Source organism: Larus michahellis, chromosome 9, assembly GCF_964199755.1.
Source record: "Larus michahellis chromosome 9, bLarMic1.1, whole genome shotgun sequence".
Lineage (NCBI taxonomy): Eukaryota > Metazoa > Chordata > Aves > Charadriiformes > Laridae > Larus > Larus michahellis.
This window is the reverse complement of record NC_133904.1, coordinates 3731756-3755573: the sequence shown is the minus strand read 5'-3', so window position 1 is coordinate 3755573 and position 23818 is coordinate 3731756. Positions and strand designations below refer to the sequence as shown.

The 23818-nt window shown below is 52.6% G+C and overlaps 1 protein-coding gene across 5 annotated transcripts in view; it reads left to right on the top strand.

The window, feature by feature from the left end:
• The first annotated feature begins 6809 nt into the window (after nt 1-6809).
• Nucleotides 6810-23818, top strand: part of PLEKHO2 (pleckstrin homology domain containing O2) — a 42628-nt gene continuing 25619 nt past the window's right edge. For all 5 annotated transcript variants that reach the window (XM_074600651.1, XM_074600650.1, XM_074600649.1 and 2 more), the window contains exons 1-3: nt 6810-7065; nt 11892-12044; nt 18695-18811. In XM_074600651.1, coding sequence (XP_074456752.1) covers nt 7057-7065; nt 11892-12044; nt 18695-18811 — 279 coding nt within the window. In that variant the 5' untranslated portion in view covers nt 6810-7056. The remainder of the gene's footprint in view (nt 7066-11891; nt 12045-18694; nt 18812-23818) is intronic.

Sequence of the window (23818 nt, the reverse complement as noted above, 5' to 3'; positions counted from 1 at the left end):
TTTGCATTGTTGGCCTCAGCCGACTCCACACGGAGAGGCACAAGGTGGGGTCCCTCGGCTTGACCACGTGCCTTTCAAGCAACCCCAAAATCCACCTTATGTGAGAACGATCTCAAACATAAATTTACACAAATAGAGCATTTCCATACAGTTCCACGCAGAGCTCCAAGGGTACATTGGGAAACAGTGGCTGCATGTGTGCTGGGAGCACCACATCCCTCCACGGCAGGGAGGTTCTGGAGATGGGCAGGTTTCTTGGCCGGTATTGGCCGTATTGAGTCCCCTGGGGAAGGAATAAGAAAAGCCAGAGGCTCCAGCCTCCAAAGCTCGCATTAGCTGCTGAAGGCATCTCTCCAGCCCCGGGGCAGCAGGGAGGAGGACCCTGCAGAAGGGACAAGGTAGGGAGGTGGCCCAGGGCTGGCTACTGCCCACCCCATGGCACACATACTTTATATACACTATCCTGCCTCTCAGAGCCAAAGATCCCAGCACAGTATCCGGATTGCATCCAAACGACCAAGGCCAGGAACCAAGGTGCCAGGATTAAGCCTCGGGCCCAGGCGGTGCTGGGAAAGGCAGGAGCGAGAAGGGAGGCCGGGAAAGAGCATCCTGTGACCCCAAAATGAGGTGAGCGGTGAGGAGCAACTGCTGAGACTCCGTTTTACACCCGATTTCGGGGAGCTGGTCTCACCAGCTCACTGGGTGCACAGACCGCAGCCATGGTCAGGCTGTTGCTTCATTTTGGCCTTTTTTTTTTTTTTCTTCCCCCAAAAAGTCAGCCCAAATCCTACAGCACATCTGCCAAAATCCTCGCTCACAACAGAAACGGTGGCTCAGACTCTGCCACTGGGGTCCGTGCCCTCAAACCGTGGGGCAAAGGAAGTCAGCGTTGCCAGGACAGGAGCATAAATCAGAATATTGATTTAAACATAATTATTGATTTAACCCCTTCTGGTGCTTCCCTGGCTTCCCCAGGTGCTCGTCCAAATGACAGAGAATGTTGTTTCAGACGAACTCCGCGGTCACTTGCCATGCAAGTCATCGGTCCAAAACCCGCGGGTCCCTGCGTGCTCGGGGATGGCTGGCGTGTCCCCAGCTGCTCCCCGCTGGGCACAACCGGGAGCAGGATTTGGCCCTGGGAATCCGGCAGGGTGGCAGAAAGGAATGGCAGAGTCGGGATGGCCAGGGATGGCCCCGAGAGCAAGAGCGCATCCAGCAGCATCACATTACCTGGGGTCATCAGTGCTGCTGGTGCCAGGTTACACTTCTCTGAGGGTTTGCTTCTCGCTATAGCAAACAAAATCAGGTTCTGAGGGTATTATTGTGCATATATATATTTATATATTTATATTTATATATATATATGTCTCTCCCAGCAGCTCCAGAAGCTGCTGCATGCATTGCACGGAGGGAAGCTGGTGACTGCGATGCACCCAGAGACGCTGCCTTAGCCTAAACTTATCCAGAAAAAGCCCTCCAGCACCTCCAGGGCTGCAGCCTTCCCGTCTCGAAGCAGCGTGCGCAGGGCATAGGCGTTTTGGGGAACTCTCCTGCCTAGCCGGAGCAGGGAGCCAGCGGGACACCGGGGCTGGGGCGCAGGAAGCCATCCCCCCCAAACTCAGCCCAGCTTGAAAGCCCGGCGAGCGCTAACACTAACAAACAGGCAGTGTGTTTATATCCCACCTTCCTGCCGGAGTAGCAGAGACGGGGGGTTATTTTTGGCATATTTTGTGACTGCTGGAGATGTCGGTGAAGGCCAGAAATGACGCAGAGCTGTTGGGAAAGCCCAGAGGCAACTGCCCCAGGCATGGGGTGATATGGGGAGGGATGCGGGAAGCTGCTCCGAGCCTATTTACACAGGGATTGGGTTTAGCCTGCTGCACGTGGGGCACATCCCTGGCTTCAAAAGACCTGGGGATTAGCCTGGGGCTGAGAGAGTTGGGGCCTGGAGCTGAGAGAGTTGGGGGGGTTCAGCCTGGAGAAGAGAAGGCTCCGGGGAGACCTTAGAGCCCCTTCCAGTCCCTGAAGGGGGCCTACAGGAAAGCTGGGGAGGGGCTGTTTGCAAGGGCATGTAGCGACAGGATGAGGGGCAATGGTTTAAAGTAGAGCAGGGCAGGTTTAGATTAGCCATTAGGAGGAAGTTCTTTACACTCAGGGTGGTGAGACACTGGCCCAGGTTGCCCAGAGAGGCGGTGGAGGCCCCATCCCTGGAGACATTCAAGGCCAGGCTGGATGAGGCTCTGAGCAACCTGGTCTAGTTGAAGATGTCCCTGCTCACTGCAGGGGGGTTGGACTAGATGATCTAAAGGTCCCTTCCAACCCAACACATTCTATGATCTATGATTGAAAGCAGCAAGGACTGGGATAGCTCTTCCAAACCACCTCCTGTTCCAGCCCCACGCTGCTCCCCTTCACCCCATGCAGCAACGGAGCAGGAGAGGCGTCCTGAGCCCTCGCCCACTGAGTGCTTCACCCTTTCCCACCCATCCTGGACATGGCCATCACCTGGAGACTTGCAGCAATGTTCTGGCCCTCACCCGCTGCCTTTCGGCAGAGCTTACCGCTAACAGTGACTTAAAACAGAAATGAAGAAGAAAGCACAAAGCAGCAACACTTATTGCCCACTTGCCATCATGCCACAGGGCTTGGCCACGTTCCTTCAACTCACTGCTGGTTTCAAGATAATTTAAACTGTCCGCCTCCCACATTTTGTCCCAGCAAGTGACCTCCTCGCCCACGGTTTTGGCTCTGCTTTGGCCCCCTCTGTGAGCCCAGGCTGAGGTCACTGGCCCGTGGTGGCACATCCAGGTGTCCTCTGCAGCAAGGACTGCATTTCCTGGCAGAAGCAGCAAGATCAGCAAGGAGAGCACGTGTGCTCTTGCAAGCGCTCGCAGGCTGATGGCTTTGGCAGATAGCTGGGTCTTTTCTTTCAAGCATATAACTAAAGTAGGGAGCACGAACGGCAGGAAAGCCCAGGTTTGATTTCGGCAGAAGCTCAGCCTGGTATCAGCTAAGAGGAAAACAGGTAAAACCAGGACCTCGGCAGATCAGGAGCTACTGGCCAAACCCCAAACCAGGCGTGCTAACTCCGACTGCCCCACAGCAGGAGGGAGCGTGGCTGGAAACACCATCCTTTCACACGGCTTGTCCATAAAACATAAGATTTAAGCCCAGAAAGCAGGTGGGGAGGTGAGGAGAGCCCTTCTTCTACCCTAGCCTCATTTTTATGGTCTCCCAGCTCCTCCAGCCTTTGCTGCTGCTAATTCCCCGTGCATCACCTGAGGATGGGGCCACATCCACATTTCTTGTCTAGCATGGGTAGTCTAGAGGACTGCACTCCACCTGGGAAGTGGTTTATCCCCACAGACAGGCTGCAGCCGTGAGCAGAAGGTGCCATGGGCTCTACTTGGCATCAAGAGCCTGAATTCAGCCCTGCCCTTGGGCATCCATTCAGACCCAGCGCTTTCTCCCGTCCTTTTTATTTTAGCCCCAGCCGGACAGATTAAATTAAGAACACCCGCGTTAATGTGCCATGCATGTGAAGAGGCCGAGGACTTCTCCTCCAGCTGAGAGCAGGAGCCCCACAGCCGCCCTGAGCCCAGCGCCAGCTCCCGGCCTTGCTGGCGTGTCCTCCTCCCCACTGCTGAGCAGATAACAGGGCAATTGCGGTAATGAGCCTCTGCCCTTCCAGCCCTGCTCAAAGCATTTAATGAAGCCAGGTGCTAATGAACTAGGCTTCACGGCGCCCTGGAGATGGGTTATTGCCATTTGAGTTGGAGGGAAACCAGGGCGGGAGCAGGCAGAGTGGCTGACCCCGGTGAGGAGGTACCTCGGGCTGGATGCAGGAGCCGGAGCTCCCTGCCCGGAGCAGGGAAAGGACGGCAGGTAGACGTGATGGCGACCACAGCTCTCTCATGTGGTGCCTGTGGCTGGAGAGACGGGTTTGCCCACATTTGGGAGGGCAGAGGGGAGTCCCCACCCATCCCAGTCCCAACTCAGCCCCGAGTGGCTTGGAGGCACGGCCGGATCTCCCGACCCCCGGCTCGCTGGCATTGCCGTCCTCCTCTGCATCCTGCCCCCCCCAGTTTTGTAAGACCCCAAACGCAGCCGCCGAGGCGCAGAGCAGGAGGACTCACTTGCAAACGAGCTTCCTCGGTCTTGTGACTCACCAGCCCAGCCTCCTCGCTGTCACCCGTGACTCCGTTTCACTTTGCTGGAGCACCACTGCACCACCCCTTATCAATGAACAAGACCACGGTCCGGCAGCGCATCCCACCTCGAAGGGGCAGCCCGATCCCTGTTACAGACACATGTCTGATGCCTCTCCCCACAGCATTTTTGGACCAGACTCCACGTTCTCGTGCAACGAGCATCCTCCCTTAATTCCTCTTGCAGATGACAGGTCCCCCCGCAGGAGCTGTTCCCGGGTCACGGCGGCTCTCTGGGTCTGCCTGCAAGGGTGAGGACAGCCCATAAATCACAAGGATGCGGCCCCCGCGTCGCATGCTCTTGCAGCACACACGTCCTCACATGCACATTGACGGCGTGCTAAAAATATCCCTCACTTTTTCACCGATTAAAATTTTCCAGAAGAGTCGGAACCACAGCCCACACCCTATCTGTACAGCCAGAGGTTTCCCCTCAACCTCCCCCAGCTCTGCTGGGAAAACAGAGAACACTGAACAACATTCCTGGTACTTTAGGGGTATTTTTTTTCAGTCATTTTAAAATCCTGGCTAAAATATCACCTTTTTTCCATAATTAATTTTCTGATGGCTGGCACACCGTCCCGCAGCTGAGCTGGGCACCGCCGCACCCGGCCTTGCTCCCACGCACCCATCGGAGAAGGCTATAGGTGAGCTGGGATGTTCCCGTTCCCCACCTGAAGCCCCATTTTGATGGCTCGGAAAATTAAACAAAGAAAAAAGTGTTTTTAAAGCAGCTTCCACCTGGTGTTAAGCAGCAGAGAGCTAACCCTGGCTTGGTGACAGCTCTGAATGACGATGGTCAGCCACGATTTTCTGGTCACATCTTTGAGAGGCGCCTGTTGTGCCAGGCAAAGGGGAAATCTGAAGGATGCTCACAGCCCACCGGCCACTGGCCAGGCCCCCGCGAGCCATCGCTCATAGCAGCATTTTCTTTGCCTAGTTTGGCTCTCAGTCACAGAGGAGGAGCAGGGGAGGCCACAGAAGTTGTTTACACAACAAGGGGATCATCTCAGCGAGACCGGAGCTTTTGCCAAACCCAGAGCTAAGCTGATACGAAGGAGATGCCATCAGTGTGTTTTTAATAACTATCACTAATAATTATTTGTGCGTGGTTGCTCTTAGGAGCTTCAGTCCCGGCTCAGCCCCTGCTGCTCTTGCAGCCTTGTGCAAGTGGAACAAACAGGGGGGTCCTGCCCCAAAACCCTGTGGGCGAGAGGAGAGGGAGGGGGAGCGCTGTGCCTGGGCAATGCCCCGACTGCAGCGGTGGCCACGATGTGTCCCCACCCGTGCTGTCCTCTCTCGCACCAGTGATGGCCAGTTAGACCCCGTCTGTCCTCCCTTCGCTTTTCTGAGCGCAGTCGGCGCCTCGGCCTCTGATCAAACCCCAGATACATCACAGCACGTCTATTAGCGGCTTCCTCCCCCCTCCTCGTGCGGGATGGCAATCTGCTGAAATGGCAATCATTGCCCTGTCAACGCGCCTTGACAGCACCAGGATTTCTCATTTCAAACCCCGGCGTGTCCCAGGGTGATTCCCAGCTCCTCCATTAACCCCTGGCCCTGCAGGATGGGGGCAGCCAGCCCTGATGGATGCTCCAGTATCTCTTCCACCTCTGGTTAGCAGAAGCTGTCTCCTGTTTTTCCTCCCAGCGCTTGCCATACCTATGCAGAAGAGCATTTAACCTGGAGGTAATGGGTGTCAAGACTTTTCTTCTCCTTTCCTTCTTATCTTCTCTGCTGAGAACAATGGAGGCAAGGTTTGCAGAGGGAGGTAATATCTTTTTTTAGACTGACTGAAATAATTAGAAGAAAAAACAGGCAGGCTGTTGGGTACATGAGCCCTCCAGCAGGCCTGAAATAGAAGCAGAAGTCTGCAAAGCTGAATACCAGTGGAGAACAATAGCTCTGAGCGTGACTAGTTGTGTTAACCAGTTCTGCCACCAAAGACCATTCCCCAGCTGTTTCCCTTGGGCTAAGAAACCGCATCACCCCTCCGCCAAAACCCGCTGTCTTGAGACCACCCCGCTGCCAGGAGCCACTGCCGCGGTCGAGGGAGCCACGCTGCCACGTGGACCTGAGCCCCAGGCATTGCTCCACACAGCCTTCATGTGCCCGGAGTGCCACCACGGTACCCACGAGCGCATCCCTCGCCTCTCTGCACCCTCCCATCCTGCTGCTCCTGCTTGACCCCAGCCCCAGAGAGTCCCACCCTGTGCCCCAGGACCCCGCACCCTGTCTGACCCTGGGGACCCTCCGATTCCAGGGACACTGTCCCACCATGGGGGTCTGGCCTGATGCCTGGGGACCCTATCCGCTCCCGGGGACCCTGCCGACCTCTCCCACCCCAAGCTCCTTATCCCACCCCCGGGTACCCTGTCCCACGACACCGCCCATGTCCCACCCTGCAGCCACCCTCTGTCCCCAGAGACGCTCTTCACCCCACGGACGCCCTCCCTTGGGTTCAGTCCCATCCCCGCTTCCCCCAGCCCGTCCCGGGGGACTCCCAGCCCCACGCCCGCGGCGGGTGGGGCCGGGGCCGGGGCCGGGGCCGGGCCAGGCGAGGGGGGGCCGGGCCAGGCGGCGGCGGGGCCGGGGCCGGCGGCGGGGGCATCCCCGCCTCCTCGCTCGCAGCGCCGGAGCCGCCGGAAACCGGGCGCTGCTGCCGCCGCCGCCGGAGAAGTTGGTGCGGAGGCGAGAGCGGCGGGGCCCGGCTCAGCACGGCACCCCCCGGCACCCCCTCGGCCCGGCTCGGCCCCCCCCGGCATGCCCGCCCCCCCGGAGCCCAGCGGTGCAGCGGGGTGGCGGAGCCCCTGAGCGGGCGGCGAGGAGTGACCGGCCCCGGCCCGCCATGGAGCAAGTGAGTCCGAGCGGGACCGGGACGGGACGGGACGGGACGGGACGGACGGGAGGGGACCCCCCGGGACGGGACAGGAGAGGAGGGGACCCCCCGGGACGGGACAGGAGCCCGTCGCTGCCGGCTGGGCAGGATGGCGGAGAACGGCACCGCCCACTTTGAGCTTTTTTGGGGTCTCCGCCGGCGCTGGGACATCCCCGGCCCCGCTCCGCCCGGGTCCGGCAGCGGGGGCAGCGCAGGGTGGGCAGAAACGGAGGCTCAGGGGATGGGGGTCGCTCCTCCCAAGCACCCCCCCGGGTGCGGTGGAGCCCCGGCGGTCGCTGGGGCAGAGCATCCCGAGAGAGAGAGACCTCGTCGGGTCTTAAAGCTTGCCAACCGGCCGGGTGAGGCTGACGGGCAGAGGCTGGCGCTGCCGGAGGACGAGTGCTGGCAGACTCGGGCTTGTTCAAATGCCACGCTTGCTCAGGCCACCTTGTGCTGACTCTTACTGGGGTGTTGTACTTCCGTACTGGAGCTGGGCCTGGGTCAGACCGCAAGCTTGGCCGTGTCCACATACCTCGTAGCCTTCCCCAAGTCTTGTCCTCCTCCTCCGTCTCTGCCTGGGACGGGTGTAACTCAGAGAAGGGCAGCGATGCTTCTCCTGCACATGTAGTTTTTCACGTCCATGGGATCACACCCCAGTAATCCATCCCCATGCGGATTGATTAAGATGCCACAAATTTGTTAGCAAGTTAAACAGGTCGTTTTCTCCTCTCGTCTGGCCGCGCAATTATTCCTGCTTCCTTTCCTTAAATGAGGTTATGCTGCTTATGCACAAAGAAAGCCCCTGGTAGGGCAAAGTGCTGGAGGACTTCAGGCTGTAGTACATGGGATGCCAGTAACTGCGGCTTGTCTCTCCGTCCCCCACCTTATTTCAGCTCCCAACATTTTGTGGCAAGAATGAGAGCTTTTTAAAACAGCAGGGAGATGGCAAAGCAGCCCAAGTGGGTAGCGACTGAGAGTTGTTATTATCCGCCGGCATCCATGAAATTAATCCACAGCAGAGAAATGGCTTCCAGCTGGCGTCCGCCCCCCCAAAGGGGCTTCGTACCCACCCCAGCCCTGGCAGAGTCCCTGGGGCTCTGCCTGCCCCGCTGCCCCCCCAGCACCCACCGACTGGTGCACCCGCCGCTCTTCGTTAACGATAAATGAATCCCATGGTGATCGCTTGCAGGAGGGGGCGTCAGCTGCAGTTTCCCAAGTTTCACGTGGATCTGAGCAGTTTATTTCCAGGGAGATGGTTTTGCTCCTGTGGGTCAGGGACAAGTGGAAGTGCTGACAGTCGGGCTTGGAAGATAACGTGGAAAGGGAGAAAAAGAGTTGAGAAAAAGAGTCTGGAGATGCAGGGGAAGGCGTTCATCCATGCCTTGCTAGAGAGGAGTCTGTGATACATGAGCTGCTTGCTTTAAATGAAGTTACTGTAACTGGGCAAGACACTTCTGTGCACTGTATGTAGTTTGTGAAAGCAGCACTGCTATTCGGCTGTTGGTAGGTTTTTTGTTGGAAGAGATGAAAAGTACGTAGGTTTGTGGGCTCTTAAAATACAGGGGCAGGGGAGGGGAAAAATAACTGTTAAATAAAAAGCTAATTTGGCATCTCTGCCGAGCTGTAAAACATGAGCGTAAACCGGGCTGTAAGAGTGAAACTCATGTTTCACTTCTAATGCCACTGTGATACAAATTGCAAAAATTACTTGTATGGATTGTTTTTGGGAGCGATGCCTTTGGCATGAGCCAGCAATGGGATAACTCAGTTCTTCCCTCGTTTATGCTGGCTTGCTTGGCTGATGCCAGTGGGTTTCTTCTCATGGATTTATAGCAGCATCAGGAATGAATCCAGCCCAAGAACATCCCGGAAAGGATATCTCAGTATTTCTTGCAGAAGGAATACTCCCATAAAGTTGAATTAACAGCAGTAACTCATCTCTTTGTGCCGTGCTTCGGCTTTAGTTGTGGAAACGCAGGCAGAGAGCGCAGGACGGAGACAAAGCCCTGCTCTCAGTGCCCTTCCCTGGCCAGCCTTCCCTCGCTGATCCAGGGCAGGGGTGGCGTGAACTGGCCATAAAAGTAACCCACAAAAGCTGTCAGGCACCGTCTCCGAGACTCTTCTTGCTTTTGCAGGAACAAACGGTCAAGTTGCATCATCTGGTTTTTACGCCCTTAACCTGCAGGGGAGGGATTACAGCAACTGCACCCCCATCTTGCGACGTGCTGTGTGTGTGCAAGGCGGGGGCTCGGCAGCCCCCGGCACCCGCAGGGCGCAGGATGGCACCCGTCACATCTGTCCTGTAGCGGGGACCGGAGGAGGCAGCGGGCAGCTCAGGCTCAGGTGACTCCTACGCAGCGCTGGGGACAGAGCTCGTGGCTGCTGTCATCTGCTGAGACCAGCACTCTCCATCTCATCTTGGAGTCACGGATGCTCTCTGCGGATGCTCCCGGGTGCTGGCACAGCCGGGAAGTTCTGCCTGATGTACTCTTCACAGGGAGCACTTTTATATTAAAACCAGAGGAGACAGGGTAGTTTTCACTCTGTGGAGCCCTGGGAGAGGCCATGGATAGCCATACTTGCCGTGTGATTTCAGATAGCCTTTCTGCCAGGTAGGGGGGGAAAAAAAAAGCACGAAAAATTTATCTGCAAAGCAAAAAACCTTAAGGAGTAAGAACATTTTGTCAGCTGTTGGCCTGCAGTCACTCAAATAAACTCTTCTTACAGCTACATCCATGCAAAACTGCTACGAGGGAGGTTAAAGTCCGTGCCCAATTATCTAAAAATTACATCAAAAGGGTGCTCAATCAGGAAACCAGCAGGTCTATATTTGTGCAGCAACTGATGTTTGCTGAAGTTGCAGATCACAACTGAATACAACTTCCTGGCAACCTAAAAAGTCAAGTTTAAAAAAGCCCACACAGTCCCCCTCGTTTCCCGGAAAACTTTTTCATGCTCTGTCATCCTGTGTTGCGGCCGTTTCAAACGCGGCTCGGTACAATTGAAATAACTTCTAGAAAGGGCGCCAAGGATGTTACAGGTTTCCGCCTGATTTTCTTTTGGGTGATACACGGTTTATTTGAGTTTCTTGTTCCCAGTCTGCACCTGAGCCTACCTGCAAAGCCCAGCCTTTTCCCGACTTCAGCGGGGATCGGGATAAATGCGGGTGCGGGAGGTATTTAATCTGTTTTTCCACTTTTTTATGGGTGCGAGTTCCCTCTTTAGAGTAACAGCTCACGCCGATGGCAGCTGCTGTCCAAGGGCGTGTTCGTTGGGAGTCTGGTGCATGAAAACAGATTTGTTAGCAAGGCTCTCCTCCGAATTTTTGGAGCTCGTCTGTATTCACTCCTCCTGTCCTCACTCCCTTCTGGCCACAGGAGCGTCCAGCTCCGACTCCTTTATGTGCACGGGGGTTCTCCTCATGTTATGAAACATGGTGTCTGAGCTCCAGCCACTCTGGTTTGTTTTGTTTGGGTTTTTTTTTTTCCTTACGAGAAAAGGTTTCATTCAGCAGCTCGTGAGGGCCGTTTGGGGATGGTTGGGGCTTTGCCTTTGTCGTGCATCCTTGCTTTGTGCGGATGCGCTGGCTTTCTGCAGCAGGATTGCTGGTATTACAGATGGGGATGTGGAGGAAACCGAGTCTGGGGGGACTGTGGGCTTCCTGGGAGGAGGCTGGAGGATTTGGAGTTGGCCTCTCCTTACAAGTCACAAGGTCGGCGAGGTGTTTGTGTAAGGGGATTTGGCTCAGTGAGGGATTCCCCTTGCCTTGCTTCAGGGAAAGAGGCTTATTGAGGGGTCCACTGGGGTGTTGGGAGCAGCGGGGTGCTCCAAGGGAGGGGAAACAGGGATCCTGCCTTTGCAAAGGCTCTCCCAGCACACCAGAGAGGAGGACAACTCCCATCTTTAAATGAGTCTGCTGGAGAAGGCAGTCAGCTAATAAGCCTGACTGCCCCCGCTCTCCGGTTTCCTGTCTCCGTTTGACGAGAATATTGATATTGGATATTTCTGATGTTTTTTTCAAAGCAGGGAAGTTACGCTTCTCCTGGTTTTTACCAGGCCTGGAGAGCCAGCAGCCTCCCGGTGCAGGATGCTGGAGCTGCCCGTGCTGCTGCGGGTGGGCGAGAGCGGGCTGTGGCAAACTGCATGGAGCTAAAGGCAGGACAAAAAAAATCCCCACTCTTGGAGCTGCCTTCTCTGCCAGTCCTTCCCTCTGCCTACAAACCATGCAGGAGCCTGCTGGGAACATTTTAGTGCGGATGTGATGAAGTCCTGGCCCTCATGCCGTGGATTTGCCCACGGGAGTTGGTTTGGGGACCATGACCAAACACAGAGATGTAGAGGAGAAGCTTGCAGAAGTGGCCATGGGCTAAAATAGGAGCGTTGCTACTGATGCCAGCAGGATCCGGCCCGCTGGGGTTTATCAGAAAGCTGGAGGAGCAAGGCAGAGAGGAGGGTGCTCGTTTTCAAGGAGCACTTGGTGCACCAGCGAGATGGGAGTACCTCCATGGAGAGGGCAGCACAGAGCCACTGGGGAAGCAGAGGAGCAAGGTGGACTTGCTGCCATCCCAGCAGTGTCCCCAGGGGTGGCCAGGGTCCATGCTCACTCCCCAGTCCCGTGGCAGCTCTGGGGTGGGAGCTGGTTGAGTTTTCCTCTGGAAGATGCCAGTGTTTTCCCTTGTGATGTGGTGGGGAGGAACCACGTGTGGTGGGTGCTGGGGTCTTGTCCAGGCAGGTTTTCTGATGACCTTCATTAAATGGATGGAAAGTGCTTTTGATGTAATTCGTTCTCCCTTCTGTCCTTGCAGGATACAAAGGAGGAGGTCTCAGAGAAAACAAAGTCTGCTCCGACCGCAGAGAAATATGGCTGGATTAAGAAAAGCAGTGGAGGGCTCCTGGGGTTGTGGAAGGATCGTTACATCCAGCTACGGAAAACACAGCTCGTGGTCTATGAGGATGAGGTACGGTCACAGCTAACGACCTCGAATGAGGAGCAGGATCAGGCCCCTGGTGACACATGTTCCTGCGATTTTCGCTCTTCCCTCCATCCCATTCCTTTCAAAAGGGCTTCTCCAGTTATCTCCAGGAAGGGTAAATGCTATAAAGAAGAGACAGCAGCTGCATTTTAGAGTATGTTATGTATCATAAATATTTTAACCAGTAAATATTTTGACAGTGTCATTGCCAAAAAAAAATGGGGGCAGGACATCCTGTGAGAAGGCGAACAGAGCAAAGCTTTGGGCGGAAGCAGGATATGTGCTATGCGTTTTTTGGCTTTTAAAGGATAAAACTGGATTGTAGCAGCCTGATTTCCCACCTGCCGCTTGAGGGGACGGCAGGCAACCCTGCAGCTGTTTGGCACCCCTCAAGCAGCTCAAATTGTTGCTAGCCAGACTTTTCAGGGGTTTGTTTAGCCAACGATGGACGCAGGGTGAGATTGTGAGTGCTTGTGTCCTCCTTAAGCAGGGACACAGTCTGGATTTGGCTCATCTTTTCCCTTTACTTGAGCCAGTACTGAGAAAGGGACCCCTGGGAGCCTTGTGCTGGACTTCCCTAGATAAATTGCGTGCCTTAAGTTCATGGCCTCATTTAGAGCTGTTTCCAATCAAATGAGAAATAAGAGCCAAGCCAAATCCGTCCTGCATCTTCATGCGAGAAGAATGGAAAGTGCAGGGCTGGTCCTGCCGAGCGGCAAAGGTGGCTCTTTCTTGAGTCAGGCCCTCGGTTCCTGGGCTGGAAAGGGCTTCTGCAAGAGCAGGCTTTGCCCCAAAAGTTATAAATTACAGTGCGGAGCACAAGTTACAACCCAGAGGGGTCTGAGATTAGAGGTGGGTAAGTCTAAGCCCTGCTGGTCTATGGTGGTTAAAAGTTCGTGTGTGCATCACGATGGAGGAGCGCTTCTCACCGTGTGGTCTGCACGAGGCCCACGTGCCTGTGCGGTGTCGGACACGAGGGGATCTGGGTCATTCGTGGGCATCAGGATGATATAAAACCAAAATCATTAAAGCTTCTGTGTGGTGTGTCAAGGGAAGAAGAATGGGGAAATGTTTCAGCAGCTGCATTGCTGTGATGGTTTCAGGAACAACAGGACTGACAAACGAGTTCGGTTCTCTTTTTTTAAAAACATACTATTGCCTAATAAAGAAGATTTATTATAAACAGTTTAGGTCGAAGGGTATTACCTCTTCCAATCTGCTGAACCCGCCTGCTCTTCCCGAATCCCAGAGCTTTACGGAGGCGTTTATTCTTAGTTTTGAAATGTCATAAAGAGTGCAAGAACAATGACATGAGGAGTCGATGTCAGGTGATGAGCAGCTTGGAAGGCAGGCAAAGCGGTGGGGGTTTCTCCTACGCAGAGAGACGCAGCCTGGTCCTGCGCGCGGTTGACTCTGCAGATTGCTGCCCAGCACCCCCGGACACTTGTTGACTCCAGCTGAAGCTTCAGGAACTCGCAGATTCAAAATCTATAAACATGACGTCGGTTTCTTTTAAAGGGCATGCCTTTAAAAACAAGATACATGGAGGGTCTCGTTACCACAAGGGAAAAGGAGGCTTTTAAAGTAAGATTAATTTTCACAGACGTTCAGAAGAAGGAAAAATCCCAATCATTTAAAGGGTTATTTTATTATCTCAACAAGGAAAATGGCATTTGTTACAACCAGGCATAATGTTTTCTGGTAGCCTGCGGATTGTGGTAACATCCTGTAATAAATTGCATCTGTAAGCTACAGTAGCTACAAGGTCCCATTATTGTAAATAAGGGATCATGTTAATATCTATAGGCTATTAAACTGGCTTACAGCAAAGTCGAGTGTCTTAGGAGAGGAAATTGCTACAAAATTATCTGGTAGCACAATAGGATAGCATGCGATTGTGCAGACTTACTACAGGGGAACTAAAGGAAATGGCAATTTTCGGCACTCAGGAGGGGTCCCGTTGCCACAGAATTGAGGCAGTTCATGTTTATTACTGTATTTATCTGCCTTTGACGTGAGTTAGGGCAGTGTTGCTGTCTCCGTCTTACAACTGGGGAAGTGAGTTTTTGAGATGAGAAGGGCCTTGCCCAATGGCAAAGGAGACTCTGTGGTGCAGCGTGCGATGGTGGCTTTTAATTCTGGAGCCCCAGCTGCCGTTTTTCCCACTGGACCTTCTCCACGTACCTGACCCTGGAGCCAGACACAGCATCCCAGACCATCCACAGGCTGAAACATTTTTAAATGGGATAGTTCAGCGCTTGGTGAATTGGGGTCCTGGAAAAAGAAAGGAGATAAAGCCTCAGGCAATAGAAATATGAGCATCTTTCCGTACGTATCCCAAGTTAGACATGGGTCTAACCCATGGGTCTAACCTACATGGGTTAAATGGGAGGGAGGTCAGCTTCCATGTGGGAGGGCAGGTTTAGCGACTGAGTATTTCAACTGGTCTGAGCCCATCAGATTTCCAGGAACTGAGCTAGTGACTTGGACGCTTTATGCTTTTATCAGTCCCTCATGGGTTGGAGCCCTTCACGAAGAGGTGTTAAGCCTTTAGCAGTTGTTTCATATGCAGGCGTGCTTGTTTGTGCGATTGCATGAGGCTGCCTGCACTCGGGGCTGAGGTCTGTGCCTGCAAAACAAGAGCAGAGGGGACGGCCAACACGAGAGGCAGGCAATAACGCTGTACCATGTCACCGGAAAGTACAGGCTGAGCAGAACGCAAATACTGTATTTGTCATCAATAGCAATCTCCTGGAATGCGCTCCTGACCTGCCCCGGGAGTCTGTTCCCCATGTTGCATCTGGTAGTCGGGGCTTTGGGTTCGGATTTAAAGCGGAGCTACCTCGCGAAGGCAAATTGCAAACGGCTATTGTATTACCTGGAGCAGATGGGGGGTGAAAGTCATCCCGCCGGGCTTCAGGTTTCTTTCGGCGGATGTGAAATGAAGGGAGATGGATTTCTTGTTATCCGCTGTGCCTCCAGCCACAGCACCCCACATCTGTACCCTCACGTAAGCTAAGAACCAAGCAGGCAGGTTATTTTCTAAGGGGGTTTCTTGTCGTCTTGTCTCTGCATATTCTTTCTAGAATAAAAATTAAGCCTTCTGCTTAGTGAAGCTCTCTGCAAAACTGCAGAGCGCGTCTGAAGAACCGGCAATCCCTGTGCAGAGAGACTACACAGATCGATATCATCACTCCATGGATTAGAGAGCATCAGTCTTGGGTTCGGGGTTTTTTTTTCCCTAAACAGTGCAGCTAGTGGTTAGAGTTGGGTTTTGTTGTTGTGTTGTTTTTTTTTTTTTTTTCTTAAAGTGTATTATTTGACAGGGAAAAAACATAGTAGATAAAGAGTTCTCTAGAGACCAGAGGATCCACTCAGCATTTAACAGTCATGCAGTTAACATCTGCGTTTTGCCCCTGGTGAAGTGATAGTGTACACCCAAAAGTGATTTATTAAAACGCTTTGAGATCCTCACATAGAGAAGTAAATTATTATTTCAGGCAGTCTAGGCATTGTGCAGTGAATGGAGGGTCACAGCCCATGAATGTGTGTCAGCGAAGAGGTCTTTGCTGGAAATTTTACCTTCGTATAAAGAAAGATTTCAGTGCGTCTTTTTTCCTTAACTTTTTGTGAAGGAAATTGTTTGCCAAGTGTGATTCTTTGGTTAAACTCATGCATTAATTTGTTTACTAATTTTCTTCTTAAGGGCCAAGCTTACAGACAGACACATGTTTAAGTCGCAGTGTTTGCTCCACAGATAGCTAATGGAATTGGTTTTCTGCATGAAGTCATGAATGTGGGGGTTTCCGTACCAGGATTTTAGGCGTCTTATTGATTGTCCCTTACAGCAAGCACAAAAGCAATTTAAAAAACAAGCCCTAAAATGTGTAGAGGAAAAGCGGGAAGGGAATTCCCTGCCTTGATCGGCAGCAAATGCAAGCCGTGGGACAGCCCTGGGAGCTGTGTGCTGCAGGGAGGTGCGACCACCGAGTGAGGACTCAACCTTTGTGTCTCAGGATGATGTAAAAGGATTGCTTTGACATCTTTGGGATATGACAAACCAAATGGAGCGGGAGCTTGTCCAGAACGTGTGTCTGAGACCCATGTGTCGGGGCAGGACTCTGGGAGCGACCTTGTCTCTGCGTGATGCTGAGTATCCTCCAGGAGGCTGACGGGACCTGGAGAGCTGTGGCAGGGTCGGACCCTTCGGTCTTGATCTTAGTGGCGGAGGACAAACATAAAGGATCTCTTTGTGACCCAGGTAGGCTCATAGAGAGGGGATGGCCGCTTGCCAAGGGTAAAACAGAGACAAAAGCCCCATTCTGGCACTCCCTGAACTCAGATCCTTTTCCTTTGCCTCAGACATGGAGTTTTCTTGTTTCTCTGGCCGCTTACTTGAGAAGTTCGGGTCTCTGAGATGAAGGAGCCATAGCTTGCACAGTCAAGCCAGTGTCCCTGGGAGAAAGGGTCCTGCATGTCCCTGTCCTCACTGCCCTTGTTCCCTGGCCGGGACAGAGTCCCCACAGCCTCCCCAGGGAGCAGAGGGGCAACTGGAAGAAGGGAAGAGGCAATGTCATGGCAAAACCACAGCTCTCCACCCTGCCAAGTTCTTCTCGTCCCCCAGCTTGGTGCTCCACTCTTCTTAGGAAGTGGAGGACGGCTTGCACAGGATCAGAGGGAAGGTTCCCCTGCAAGAGGCAGGATGGATGGCGTGGACAAGGAGGGTGACATGGAGCCACTGGGCTCTCCTGGGGGCAAAGCTGCTCTTGAGAGCAGGGAGAGTGGGCAAGAGTCTTTGTGCTGGTCTTGGTCAGAGAGCTGCCAGGCCACCTACATCCTGAGCCCAGCAAACCTTCGTGTTGGAGCTGGTAACGCACCAGCCGTGTGGCAGTGCAGTGATGTGGGCGGTCGTCCACCAAAGGTCGGGATGAGATCACCCATCCCCGAGGCATATATTCCTGACCTCACCCTTCTCTGTCATTTGTTGGCCACTGAAGGATTATTATTTCCATCCCTGTCCTTTTGCAGTGACATTGTGATACCAGGATTGCAGCAAGAACCTTGTGCCTTCAAAGGGCTCCGTAACGTCAGCAGGATTTTATCTGCTAGGGTTTAGGTTTGGGCAGAATTAATCTCCTTCTCCTAGTAAACATTTTCCCAGTTCTCTGGTCACGTTCACCTACTCAGTGTTAAATGAAATAAACAGTAATGTCATTAAAATAATAAACCTAAATTAGATCCAGACGTCCCTTGGTGGCTCCGAACTTGCTCTGTGTACCGGCATTGGCTCTGCCGGGCCCCTGTCCCCAGATAGGAGGGTTAAAAAAACTAAACACAGCCTGAGCTCTGCACAGTGACTTAAATGTCAAGTGGTAAAGAGAGGAAATTCCCCGCAGCCCACTTCCCTCTGAACTCTCCATTCCCTGCCTCCAGCCACGCAGCAGCTTCCTGGCTACGACACGTTTCCTCATCCCACACCCCCTCTCCACTACAGGAATTGCTAAATCCAAACTAATATGGGTACGAGGCGCTGCCTTGGGAGCGGAGCCTGAGCTGGGGATGGTCATGGCCAGCAGTTTTAATTTAGGATGGTAATAGGTTCCCGAGGCATGCTGACCGTAGCACTTCACCAGCAAGAACTGCTCTGCGATTCTCACTGCTTATTTGTGTAATACTTAGGAAAAGGGAGCTTGGGTCTCTTCTGGGCTACCGAGACAGGAAGAATATTATCTGCCCAGCATTACACTGCGATTCCTATTAGGGATGGTGTTCCACAGCTGAACTGAGCCACGCACCACGTGTGGAATTTTAGTTATGTTACTGGGAGAAATGAGCCAAGATCGCGGCCGGCAGGCATCTGTGGAGATACACCAGAGATAAATACTCCTCACTGAGACGCTGGCCCTGACTGTTTTGCTGGCTGTACGGGACTATATTTCCAATCCGAAGCATTTTGACAGCTCGGAGCGTGGCTGCAAGAGGAGCATGTCCCAGTCGCACGTGGCTCCCACTGACCTTGCTGAGGCTCAGCGTGACGGCAGGGCTCGCTTCTTATCTCTGCTCTACCTTGGGCTTCCTGGGGGGCTGCCTGGACCGTCGTGATGCTTGCGCTGTCTTCCCTGTGAAAAAGCAGGATAACATCTCCTGTGTTCTTTGTGGGGAGGAGGCAGTGTCGCCAAGCTAAGGGGAAGCCTGGGGAGCGCTCTGAGATGATGCCGGGAAGGTTTATAAAAGAGCATCGTGGAATTCCTCCTTCCTATGGAAAGGACTGACAACATGTTCTTAGCCTGTGGCTGGGGCAGGATGATGGACAAAGACCTTCCCACCTTCCTTCTGGCTGAAGATCCCTGGATGAGGCCAACAGAGATTGCAGGAGCTGGTGTTACTGTCCACAACGTGTTATTGGCTCGGCCTCTGTGGACCACTAGCCACAAATCGTCCTGTTGCTTAAAGACTAGGGTGTTTTCTTAGTGACGTGCCAGCCTGATTTATGGGGGCTTGCTGTCTGCATGACGGCTATTTTTAAGGCAGAAGAGCTTTTAGACAGATGCAATGGGAAGACATGCAGAGTTTGATGGTATGTGATTGATTTCAGTGCCTCCTATTCATAATAATGTTTCATTCCTTCTCTGCAGGATGAACAGAAGTGCATAGAAACAGTGGAACTGGAGAGTTATGACAAGTGCCAGGAACTGCGTGCGCTACTAAAAAAGAAAAACCGTTTCATTTTAATCCGCTCCCCCGGTAAGAAGGTAGGATTGCCTTTCTCATCACCCTCAAGTCTGCAGACTCCAAAATGACTTCCCAGGCAGCTGTGCCGAGAGCAGATGAAAGGCTCTGGGATTTAGCTCTTTGGCAGCAGGGAGAAATGACCTATAGCTGGGAATGGTCTACAGTGTGTAAGGAGGAACGCTACCGTCTTGTAGACTTTCTTCTTGTGGTGGGGAAAGGGTCTTCCTGCTACTCATCTCTTCCTGTTTATATTTTGCCTGCCTTATCATTTTCTTTCTTCCATTTCTCCCTGAGCAGTGGAGAATGACCATTCCCTGTGGTTCCCCCGTGTGTTCTGGGCGAGGAAGTGTCCTTGTCCCAACTGTAAGTGCTGTAAATGCCCCAGTTCCAGTGAAATCGGTGATACCGATCCATGTAGTGAGACATTCCTGGAGCTGGAACCGTTGATCTGAGAAACTCCAGTGCAAAGTTACTTGCAGCCAAACAGTTCCTAGGAGAAAAGATTTACTTTGCAGAATTCATAAAACTATATCTTTAGCATCCTGCGCAGCAACTAGTTAGATCAGAACCTAACAACCAGCCTGGTGTTGCAGAGAAGTTACACATCCATCTGAGCACTGACTGTACACGAGGACACGCTCAACTTACTTCCTGCGTAGGTTTGTCATCACTACACATTTTTGGAAGTTCTCCTTAGTTTCTACTTACATGCTATCCATTGCAGCGTCTTTATGGGCTGGGATGCTTCTGTTATTGCTCTGAGGCATTGCACGTGGACTTAACGTTCTACTTTCACTGTGATTTTATTGGCATCGGAGATCTTATTAAATGTCCCCACGTAAATCTGAGAGGTTGTGAGGGACAAAACATACTAATTTCCATAAGAATGTGAACAGGCAAAAATACCAACTTGCCTGCGTTCCCTCATCTCCACTTTGTTTAAATAAATGGAGATTGTTTAGTCATTGTTGTCATTGTTGCTTATTCTTTCACTGCAGTCACTTAGTGTTTATTCGTATAAGACCCCAGCTGAGTTCAGAGCATCATGTGCTAAACTTCATTCAAAACAACAAAACAAGGACTGTCCTGCCCCAAAAGACTCGCATGGACCAGGGTGGGGGTGGAGAGAGAAGGTAAATGCTGTTCGTTTTGCAAGTAGACGCAGTCTGTATCGGGAAGAAACATGATATTAACTGCCACGCACCAAAGCGATGGTAGCCTGGAAATCTGCGCCCTGGGCCAGTGAGCTCCTGCTCAGCACCGGATCCCAGAGCAGTGAGTCTCTCCGGTCCCAGTGGAGGTTTAGTGTTTGTTTTGTAACTTGATGAATCAGAAATAACGTCAATTTTAGATCGAAAGTGGTTAACCCTGGCAGCGTGTTTTCTAGAGGCTGGCTCAATACCCAGAAGCGCACACCTATTCCCAGGGAGGCGAATAAAAGCCTGTGTGCTCAGAGATGGGCGGCACAGTAGGAATTATTATTGTCTGCAAGTGTGTTACTTAGAAGTGTGTAATAGCTCTGCACTGCTGCATCAGTCAACACGGGGTGCGAGACCTGTTCCTAAACCTTGCGTTTCTTGCTAGAAGGAAGATATGCCCAAACTCTGTCCTGAAAGGGTAACTTCATCCTTTTGGCATGCTGGCAAGTTTACAGCTCCCTTGTTTTTCATGCCACTGAGCAAATGGAGACCTAGATAGAGGCTACTTTTTATAAGGGTCCTTTGGTGAAAGGAAAGGCTTTTATAAATGAAAAGTTCCCTGTTTGTAGCTCCCCTCCCACCCTCCTTTTGGCTGGGAATCTGGTGAGGGTGTTGACACACAACATACTTTGGCAGATGTTAGAACAGGCTTCAATTAGGAGGCCAATGTACACAACTGTCCTTCTCCTGTTTTGAAATCGCAGCTGTGGCGACATATATCAGCTAAACATTTTCCGTTTGGGAGGCTTGCTGCTATCCACCGTTTAAAATCACCCTGTGAGCTGCCTGGCCAAGCCCTGCCAGATCTCGCTGGGTTTTCTTTGCCCCCTCTCCTGAGCACGATGCTGAGGGATGCAGAAAGCTGGTGAGTTTGCGGGACTTAGGAATGAGCTAGGAAAGGCCATCGCTGTTTCAGCGCACAAATAGGAGCTTCCCGGTTGAAAATGGGGAGCCCAGTTTAGCTGTAGGGGAATCCCGGTTTAAATCTCGGGTGGGATATTCTTGAAGAGCAGAGGACACGAATCAGTCTGTTAAAACGACTTTGCCGCTAGAGCTGCACCCGAATAAATAAGTTGCCTTGCTAAACATTGGTCTGTGATGGATGTACCCCTGATTCTGCTTGCCCTGTTCACAAGGATAATGTTTTTGTTAAGCTGTGACAATATGAACTTGTCACATGCCTGCATTGGTGTGGACCTGAAACAAAGTGCTCCTGGAAGTGTGCAGAAGACCCCTTCTGCTTAGAAATCTCAAATGCTTCGTTCCCCCCCAGCAATTAAATGAAAGCTGTTGGATGCAGAGAGCTGAACTTGTAAGAAAGGGCAGCAGACCTGGCCTGGAGACTTTAAAACGTACTCATGATGCAAAAAGCAGTGTAAATGATTCTTGGTGTCAACTGCCTAGAGACTACAGAGATTGGCACAAGTCTGGTATTCAGCAGGTCCGAAAGCCTTCAGCTGCAGGGAATTCTTAAGAATGGGAAGAAAGAAGGTGGTAGTAAGAGAAAGAGTCCACAAGCAAGCACTGCGTCTCCCCACGCGTCCTTTCCTAGCACGGCCAGGCACAGCCTCCGCACCTGCGGTCAGGGGTGGAAACTTCCATTACTTATTTTTCCTTTAGTTGACTTTGGAGGCACCTGCGGCTGCCTTCACCAGGGGCCCAGCCTGGAAGCTGCAGTAGATCGCCGGGAGGCACGTTTGCCCTGTGCACGGAGAATTCTGTTCCCAGGGTCTGCCAGTTTGGCAGAGATCCTGCTGCGTTATTCCCAGGGATGAGGTAGCTCTTGGTTCAGCTGCAGAAAACCACAAGAATCCCCTAACTGACAGTCCTTTGGCTTCCGCTATTCCCTCCATGATCTAAGTTGACAAAATCATTTAGAAGAAGGCAGGAGATGACCTCACATTTGGCAGATAGATAGACTCTTGGTAGTTTAAGATGTTACTGACCCATCTCTGCTCTGGCTTCTGCTGGAGGTGACCAGCCTGTACCAAAAGTCAGCGCAAGGGAACACACTCCCACACCTAAACCAGCAGTTCACGAGTAGTTCACAGTCCAGTTTATCCCAGTCCCACTGAACTGAAGCCAACACCAGGCTTTGCACTGAAACAGCTGAGGAGCAAGCACAGGTCTCTGCCGCCCACCTCTGCTGCAGCATCCAGCAGAATTGCTCAGCAAAGAGTTAGTGTTGGTAAAGGTCTGAAACTGCAGCTCTACAGCTCTCCAGAACTTGTCTGTTAAATCATTTAGCACAGGTACAACAGACTGACCCTGAGAACACTTCTCCTTCCTGGAAAGCAGGGTCAGCATATGAGGGTCAGCAAGACAGCCATGAGACTGTCACTGCATGAAGAGACTGATGTCTTTGAGAAGACACGGAGCAGTCGGGGACACTGTGCTCGCTGCCATCACGGACAGTGACCCGTGTGTGAGCTTCTTGCCGCATGACATCTAGCCAGTGATTCAGCAGGAGCTGACTGGCTCTGCTGTGCTCCGAGTTAACTGACAGTAAATTGCGTGGTCTGTGTTCCTGACTTACAATGGTCACTATCACATTAGGTTTAGCCATGACAGCTTTTCCTGGCACACCCTCCTGTTGTTTATGGCATGACTCAGTCTCAGCTGGCTTAGCAAGAAGGAGAGCAAATGTGTTCCCCTGCCTGCTGCCCTCTTATGTTGGTGTCACTGAGTCTCTACCTTAACTTGCTGCCAGAGAATAGACCCTGCTTAACGTTTTGTGGGGAGTATTCATCTTCAAGTGCAACCTCTGATATCTGTGAACAGAATTGTCTAGGTTGGAAGGGATACTCAACTGAGTAAAAATACAGGCAAGATAAATTCATTTGTTCCTTGTTTGTAGAGGACCTGGGGGTCTCAGGCCAGTGTACAGAGCCCCGGTCTGTGGCAGGCAGGACTGAGACCGACTCCTCCAGCTCCTTCCTGCCTCTCCTCTGCAGCCGTCTGCGTTACAGAGAGCTTCCACCCCACTTTGGGTTAGCCTCCTCTCCCCGGTGTTGTGGCTGAGGACACGAGCCACAAATGAATGCAGACAGACAAGGGACTGCAAGGCAACAAAGAGACTGTGGCTGGCAGCATCCCGAGCACCGGCCTCAGAGCCCCAGCGGCCTGACTCTGCCTTGGTATCTGTGGGTATTGTTCTAAAAAGGAGAAAAAAGTTTTTAAACAAAGATAACTGGGCATACTGGGAGGAACGTGCTGCGAGCCCCCGGGCCGTCCCTCTGTGTCAACGTGCCAGGTCTTGTGCAAGCAGGGAGCAGGGCTGCAGCGGCATGAGTCTGGCATTGCCCGTGCAGCCTCATCGCAGGGAGCGGGGTCCCACACAGAATGACGCTTGTCCTGCCTCACCCAGCCCATCGGGAAACTGGAGGGCTCCTTCTGCTGATGCCTTGGGAGCATCTTTCCATGAGTCCCTTTCCCCCACCGTCCATCGGCTCTGCCTTCGGTGGCCGCAGCGGTAGGTTGGCGTTACACCATGCGGCAGAGGGTTGCATGCCAGAGGGACATCTCAGCTTCTCATTAACGACGAACCATCCTCCCGAGGCTGCGCTCTGCCCTGCGGCGGGGTTGCTGACACCAGCGCTTAGTCACAGTCTCAGAGGCTTTATTCGGGGGCCGAGAATGAGGCACAGAAAGCGGCATTGGAAGAGGAAGCTTGAAGCGAGGCAGGAATCCTTCCCTTGAACAGCATGTACAGAGATTTCTAAACCCTGGTGCAGGCTGCCAGGTCTTTGCCAGGCAGTGCAGCAGCTCAGCTGCTCACAAGTAGAGCTTTCTCATAAGCTTTTATAATCACAAAGCTTTTGGGGGAAA